This window comes from Nannobrachium achirus (genome assembly GCF_963921795.1).
Source record: "Nannobrachium achirus genome assembly, chromosome: 5".
NCBI classification, from domain to species: Eukaryota; Metazoa; Chordata; class Actinopteri; order Myctophiformes; family Myctophidae; genus Nannobrachium; species Nannobrachium achirus.
Window position 1 is genome coordinate 4,518,511 of NC_137814.1, and position 7,651 is coordinate 4,526,161.

The following is a 7,651-nucleotide window of genomic DNA, read 5'->3' on the forward strand; positions in this document are numbered from 1 at the left end:
TCCGTTACTCAAAAAGGTAGTGCACTACATATTACATATTACTTTTGAAAAAAGTAGTGCCTTACACTACTTCATTACTCCCTGGAGAAAGTAACTAGTTACACTACTCGTTACACTACTTTTGCATTACTCCATAAAAAAGCCTGAGATGCATTGCCAACATATATTAGATGTATTAAATATTTATTATATATTATAATAATATCTAATACAATACAGTTATGTTGTTCAATGAAGTGAGTCCCAGGGCTCACTGGTGGTCATTTGAATGAGTATAATTATAATAATAATAAGAAGAAGAAGAACAATAAATAAAAATGATAATAATGTAATTATTTCCGAGCCATACTGTAGCATTCTAGCTGCGGAAAACTTCCCATTTGCTTAAAAAAGCAACATAACAGCGATGTTTTTTGCATAAGGAATATATTTATTAATTGTCCGTCATCATGACAGCGTCATGTCAGAGTCTCAGAGCTAGGTGAGGTGCTCTTTTTCCCTCTCTCTCTCAGCCTACATGGATTTCCATGCAGTAGGCTAATTCATTCCTGTGGCTCTCTGGATATTTAATATTCACTATTTGGGGGGTTTGGTTTATCTTGTCACATGTAGGATATTAATCTATAGGCTGTGATTCAAACGTCGGCTTTGCACACCTCGTGATATGCGCTGCCAGCTAGTGCCACTCTTTTTTTTTTCTTTTCTCTCTCTCTCTCTCTTTCTCTCTCTCTTGAATCATAGGCAAAAGGTAATTCATTTCTTTGCTTGATATTATAAATCTCCTTATTTGGGGGTTTTGCTGTATTTAGTCCCTTGTATTAATCTATGTGCGACGGTTATCAAATGTCGGGTGGCTGCTGCTTGATTGCCACAGTGTCACCGTGACCTGCTGCTGCACTGAAAACTGCAACTGCAAACTAACTCTTCTCTGGTTAGTTATTTTAGGGAAATGACAGTTCCAATGTTCTATTAAGACAAGTGATGATGTTTACAATCGGTTCCTGCTGAAGGCAGAAGCAGGAACTGCAGGCACGAAAGTAGCGAGTAGCGAGTAACCTGTTCTTCTTCTTCTTTCGTGTATCATCATCCTTGATGATTGGTTGACAACATTTTATTTCACAAGATTTCTTGTTACTTAGGGGAGGCCATGGGGCTGGCTGTCGTCTTCTCCCCTTGCTGACGTCGGCTTAAGCTCCATTCGCCCTGGATTAACATTACCTGAGGACGTGGGGTAAAGTAATCTTTACCCCACCTCCCCTGTGATTATTATGGCAGATACGGACGGGATAAGCCATGTCTGTAGTTCCTTTACTTTACGGACATTAATCCATTGCGTATAGCGTTTTCTATGGGCTACAGAGCTCCAAGGCACAGCTGTTGTGTGTCATGGTCGGCACTGGAAGATGACGTCAGTGTTTACTGATTTGCGTGTCGCATGCACAGTGGTGAAAATGTACTCTAATGTTTTACTTAAGTAAAAGTACCAATAAAAATACCACAATATAAAAAGGCCCGCTCTGTGTTCAAAATGTTACCTGAGTCTGCTTGAAGTGTGTTTTGGAAATACTCCAGTAAAGTAACCAAGTACATTTATGTAAGTACTGTACCTACATTTGAGCTATTCATACATACTTTACTTTAGTAAATCCAATTTCCAATATTTTAATTTCTACTCCACTACATCTCGGATCCAAACTTTTACTCCACTACATTTAAAAACTTTAGTTATTAGTTACTTTGTAGATTTTGATTTATACAAAACATACATAAAGCACTTCAGCTGTAGCTTCAACTGTACATTTTGGCAATTGAAAATAGCTCACATTGTGAGCGTGTAGATCTGCTATTTTTAAAATATTTTTATTTAATACCGGACTTCTACTTGTAACAGAGTATATCTACTGATACTTTTACTTAAGTAAAGAAGTATTTTTTCCTATAGTGGCACAGAGTTCTATAGGGCACCGTGTAGTGCATTGACCGGGTAGCCAGATAAGACATTTTAACTACCGTAAATACCATATTCTCAACTCTCGAGGTCCAAAGGAAAATAGTTTGCTGCTGTGCTGTTTTGACGAAGAGCGGCTGTGGCAAAGCTGCCAAACTCTGTGAGTGAAACAAGCGACCAGGTCTATGAAAACAAGCCCAAGAGTTTCACCACTTGAGCTCTATTACATTAGCTATTTTGTTAGCTAATGTAATTGTTAAAAGCAACATATTATTAAGACATGACAGTAATATGGGTGCCCCACATAAACGTAAAATATACTCTCCTCCCTAGCTGTATGCACATATGAACCTGTCTGTCTATGTTAGCTTGCAGATCTGTTCTTTTAAGCATGTGCCACCGTGCACGCGCGCACGCACACACACACACACACACACACACACACACACACACACACACACACACACACACACACAGAGAGAGAGAGGAGAGAGAGAAAGCGATCGAGGAGGGGAGAGACAGACAGACAGACAGACAGACAGACAGACAGACAGACAGAAGATGGGACAGACATATTAAAGAGGTTATTATAGGCCTAATCGGCAATCACTCATCACTCGCGAGCGCATCCCCCCACAACACCCCTGCCTAGTATGTTCATAGCCTTTTTACAAAATAATTCCCAATTTTGCATTGATTATATAGGCTACTTTCAGAGTGTTCCACCGCGCTGTATTCCATGACGCTTAAAAAAAACAATGCAAAAAAAGGTGATTTTTACCCCGATTACGGAGATGTCGATTCGCGCTGGATTAGTTTTATCAGAGGACGTCTGTAAAGTGATTATTATGGTAGGTAAAACGGCCTGCAATCTTTACCCCACGTCATCCGTGATTATTACAGACATGGACGATTCGCGTGGGATTAAGAACACAGAGGACCTCAGTGATCTTTACACTTTACCTGGGGTCCTCAGGTTAAACTAATCCAGGGCGAATTGGACTAGGCAGGGTTTGAACCACTCACCTCATTTAGGAGCTGATCCAGTCTGATTGCGTAATAAATGACCACACAAGCTTTGGATTCCTTCATCACAGTGACAATCCTCTCCACGTCGTCAAATTGATAGTTATTGTCCTGTCTCATATACTCCACATATGCCAGACACCCCGCATCAGTACGCTCCAGCTCTGACCGCATGATCCTGACGATATTGTGGCCATCATGGTCATCAGTGACCACCAGTCCTACACAGGTCCACCCGAACCGCCTCATCATCTGGACGACACCTCGCAGCTGATAGGACGAAGCATGGAGGAATATTTCATTAGTCTAGATCAGGGTTATTATTATTATTTCATTTATTCATTTATTTCGAACATATTAAAGTAGTAAAAAAGTAGGGCTGGGACTCGATTAAAAAAAATAATCGAATTAATCAGAGGCTCAAAACTTTCTCCAGTATTTTAGAAAACTGTGGAAGGGGGTTATTGATGATGATGATGATGATGATGATGATGATGATGATGATGATGATGATGTCATTAGTGTGGTTGCCCAGTAGGGGGAAAACATTATAGTGGTACCATGCTAATCTTCTCTGTATCGTTACAGTTTGTGTCCCAATTTGGCTGGGAGCCAGTCATTGGATTTTTATTCATTTTTATTCGAAATTTCATTTCATTTGAAAGCTGGGGATCATAGCTACAAAATGATATATTGGTTGTGGAGATTGACCCAACAGTTTTGAAGATATGGCTTATAGAATGATGCCATGCTGAAATACTACTTTTGAGATATTCAAGTTCTAAATAAATTTCTAACCTGCAAATGACCTGACAATCTCTCACATTAATTAAAAAAAGTCTTATTTACATGCAGAGTTAAGCTCTGGCGTTTAAGTGAAATGTAGCCTGAAATTTATGAAATGCTTTAGTGGCTTTATCACATTTTAGTGAGAAAAAAAAAGGTATTTTCAGTCCCTGTCTAAAGCTGTACTTTCCGAGATGACTGGCTCTCAGTGAGATTGGGACACATTTTAGCCCAAAGACAGTGCCTGTTGCCAACAAAGGGCATTTGGTATTGCATCTGAAATGGCTTGAAATTAGAGACAGACAGAACATGACATTTAAATATCTGAGTGGTTGTTTAGGCTAAAACCTGTATAAAACCGTATTATGGACAAATATTTATATAAAATATATATTTTGAAAATTCATGGTGGGCCCCTTTAAACAAAGAGTAGCCGTGGTGTTGAGATTTACTCACAAACACTATCTAATGTATATACAGATGAGACCCTGAGAGCTATAAAAGCTGCAGTTTTCACAGCAAAATATAACATCTACAAATACGTCATTGAATAGCTTTTACCCCTGTTTAATAAAGTATGAAATGGCAGTAACGATATAAACTAGAAAAGACAATTCCTACAAATTTCCTGCAGCTAAGTGTGTGCATTGTGTAGTATTAGCATTTTTAGCATTAGCTTTAGCAATTTAATATTAGCATTTTTAACATTAGCATTTGTAGCATTAGCATTTTTTAACATTAACATTAGCATTTGTAGCATTAGCATTTTTTAACATTAACATTAATATTTTAGAGTTAGCATTAAATAGCGGTAAGCATTAGCGGTTAGCCGTCTGTTTGAGACCAGTACCATGCTGCAAACTGGAGTTATGGCTGTTTAAAGCCCAGCCAATAGGAAGACATAACAATTACAGCTTGTCCCTATTGGCTCGTCCCTATTGGCCATCTAAGTAGACACACCAAGTTTCAAGACGGTACCATCCAGTTTCACTGCTATGCAGATGACACGCAATTATACATCCCACTACAACCAGGTGTTTCAGGAAATCTATCCAGTCTTTTATCATGTCTCTCTGAGATTAAGAGCTGGGTGTCAAATCATTTCCTACAATTAAATGAGGCAAAATCAGAAGTTATAACTTCTGACCCCCCAAATTCTGCACAGTCAGACTCAGTGATCTCTGAGCTCGGCAGCTTGTCCCCCTATGACATAGGGGCCGCCTTTACATAGGGCCTATGTAAAGGCGGTGGCCCGTAATCTGGGCGTGCTCTTTGATTCCGGACTCTCGTTTGTTCCACAGGTAACACGAACAGTGCAAACATGTTACTTCCAACATAGCTAGAGTCAAAGAATTCCTATCAGCTGCAGATTTAGAAGATGTAATACATGCTTTTATTTCTTCTCTTTTAGATTACTGTAACTCTATTTATTCCGGCCTCTGTAAGAAAGCAACATCACGTCTTCAATTAGTGCAAAATCCAGCTGCTAGACTGCTAACAAACTCCAAGAAACATGACCACATAACCCCCATTTTAGCTGCCCTACACTGTTTACCCGTTTTATAATAGATTTTAAGATTTTACTGGTGACTTTTAAAGCTGTGAATGGCCTGGTTCCAAGTTATATTTCCGACATGCAACCCTACAAGCCGATGCACACTCTAAGATCCTCAGACAAAGGCCTCCTGGAGACTCCCACACCAGAGCTTGTCACAAAAGGTGTCCAGGCTTTTTCAGTCAGGGCCCAAAAGCTTTGGAACGCCCTTCCTGTTGACCTAAGACATGCAAAATCAGTGTCATCTTTTAAATCCCTCCTGAAAGCCCACCTTTATATTAAATGTTTTATTCTATTTTAATTTGACTGTATTTTGCTGTGTTTATCGTATATTGTATGCCGACTGTGCTCGTTATATGCCTACCTCTTTTATCCTGCTCCGTAAAGCACGTTGTGACTATATCTAGAAATGTGCTCTACAAATAAATTCATTATCATTAAATAGAACAACAGATGACCTGTGAGTTTCATGAAGGAAATCTTACTAGCCTACTACTAACAACATACTACAACAACACCATATAAGTAACAGTAAAACTAAAACCATGAATTAAAATAAAACTATAGTTTCACCTTGAAGTCTATACTTGGCGCTAAGCTAAAGAAGGAAGGGAACTGGGACTGCTGATCGTCACTCAGAGCTGTGAGGTGATTGACCTGTAAAAGATACAAAACATCTGGTTTATTGTAAAAGGTACACAACATAATTCTGGTTTATTGTAAAAGGTACACAACATAATTCTGGTTTATTGTAAAAGGTACACAACATAATTCTGGTTTATTGTAAAAGGTACAACACATCTGGTTTATTGTAAACTATGGAGATAAGTAACCTCTCGTCTCCATATTTTAATATGTTTTTATTTTTTTCTCTCTGTAAATGAACACCACACGACTGGTGCACCATCGTGCACAATGGACACGCACACGCCCGTGTTCAAAGGTACGAAAATCGTAGCAGCGAACCCTGAAAGTCGACTGACACAAGGCATGAACTATTTAAAACAAAATAAGGACGCACTGCATGGATCAGTGGCTCATAAGGGTAATAATAATAATAATATAATAAGGGTAATAATAATAATAAGGGTAATAATAATAATAAGGGTAATAATAATCTATATCTGCCTGCTCCGCTCAAATAAATATATTGTCGCTGTCAGGTGAAAATATCCAATGTAGTTATTATTTAGTCAAAAGCTATTGTTAATACATTTCATTAGTGAAATGTAAAACACACACACACACACACACACACACACACACACACACACACACACACACACACACACACCGAAACAAAAAGCTGATCTAGGATCATGCTATAACTGTAAATAAATAACCAATATTGAGCACAATATTGAGGCAAAAAGCGATTCAAGTTGTAAACTTACCATGGGCACTCTGTACAAATCCAACACTTTAGCAACATCAATAGAGATCTCTGACCCCAGGATCCCGAGCACCGGGGGGGTCCCACTCCCAACACAGCTCTCATTCAATTGAAACCACTCCTCTTTCCCATTGACCAATAACATCGCTGCATAGAAAGCCTCTCTCTCCATCAAACAGGTATCATAGATCTCATAGCCCAGAGTCACATTGGGCAGCAGGCTGGGGTTTCTGTTAATCTCTGCGATGGCAAACGCCATGGTCTGGGCTTGTCTGAACTCTCTTAAGAAAAACCTAACACAAACATTCCACTTATATTTGTAACAAAATATACAACATACCATCCAAATTTACAAAACAATTTGCTCTGTTTTCTTGTTTCATTTGTGTGCTTATTTCGACAGGGACAAAAAGGGATCAAGTACACTGATGCATTGTACGTTGGGTTTGTAGCTGAGCCTAATTTGCAACCCCAGTCCTTGGTAAGGCAGGGGTCCTCAACGTTTTCAGGCCAGGGACCCCCAGACTGACGTGGAGATGATCACATCATGTGTTCTTTACTTTAGATCATTTTCCAGTTATTTTATTGTTTTAACATTTTGGACAAAATGCCAGTTTTACATTGGGGTGCTTAGCTTAGTGCCCACTCTTCTAGTGTCCCTATAGTATCAATATTACATGTTTTTTTTTTAATTAATTAAAAACCTACCAAGTAAAAAAGTTCATTTCAAGACCTACTAAGACAAGCATCATGCACTCTCTCTGATGATGCGCGCAGCACATGTGCTCACACTAATGCTGCAGGCACAGAGACAACTCTAAGAACGGAGCATCTGCGTCCCAAACGGTGAGGTAAACGTGTTGTGCTGAAGGGAGCTTGCAGAGCTTGTTGGCACAGTGTTCCCCTCTACTGTCCCTTGCTCTGGAAGTTGCGGCGGTTGTGT

The 7,651-nt window shown here is 39.2% G+C and overlaps 1 protein-coding gene across 1 annotated transcript in view; it reads right to left on the reverse strand.

Moving 5' to 3' along the window:
• LOC308286184 (uncharacterized protein) overlaps positions 1-6,967 on the reverse strand; it is a gene marked incomplete at both ends in the record, with an annotated part of 44,224 nt that extends 37,257 nt beyond the window's left edge. Inside the window, 3 exons of the mRNA XM_080727145.1 lie at positions 2,975-3,244; positions 5,889-5,972; positions 6,710-6,967. Of these exons, the coding sequence (XP_080583271.1) occupies positions 2,975-3,244; positions 5,889-5,972; positions 6,710-6,967 (612 nt within the window). The remainder of the gene's footprint in view (positions 1-2,974; positions 3,245-5,888; positions 5,973-6,709) is intronic.
• Between the last annotated feature and the right edge of the window lie 684 nt (positions 6,968-7,651).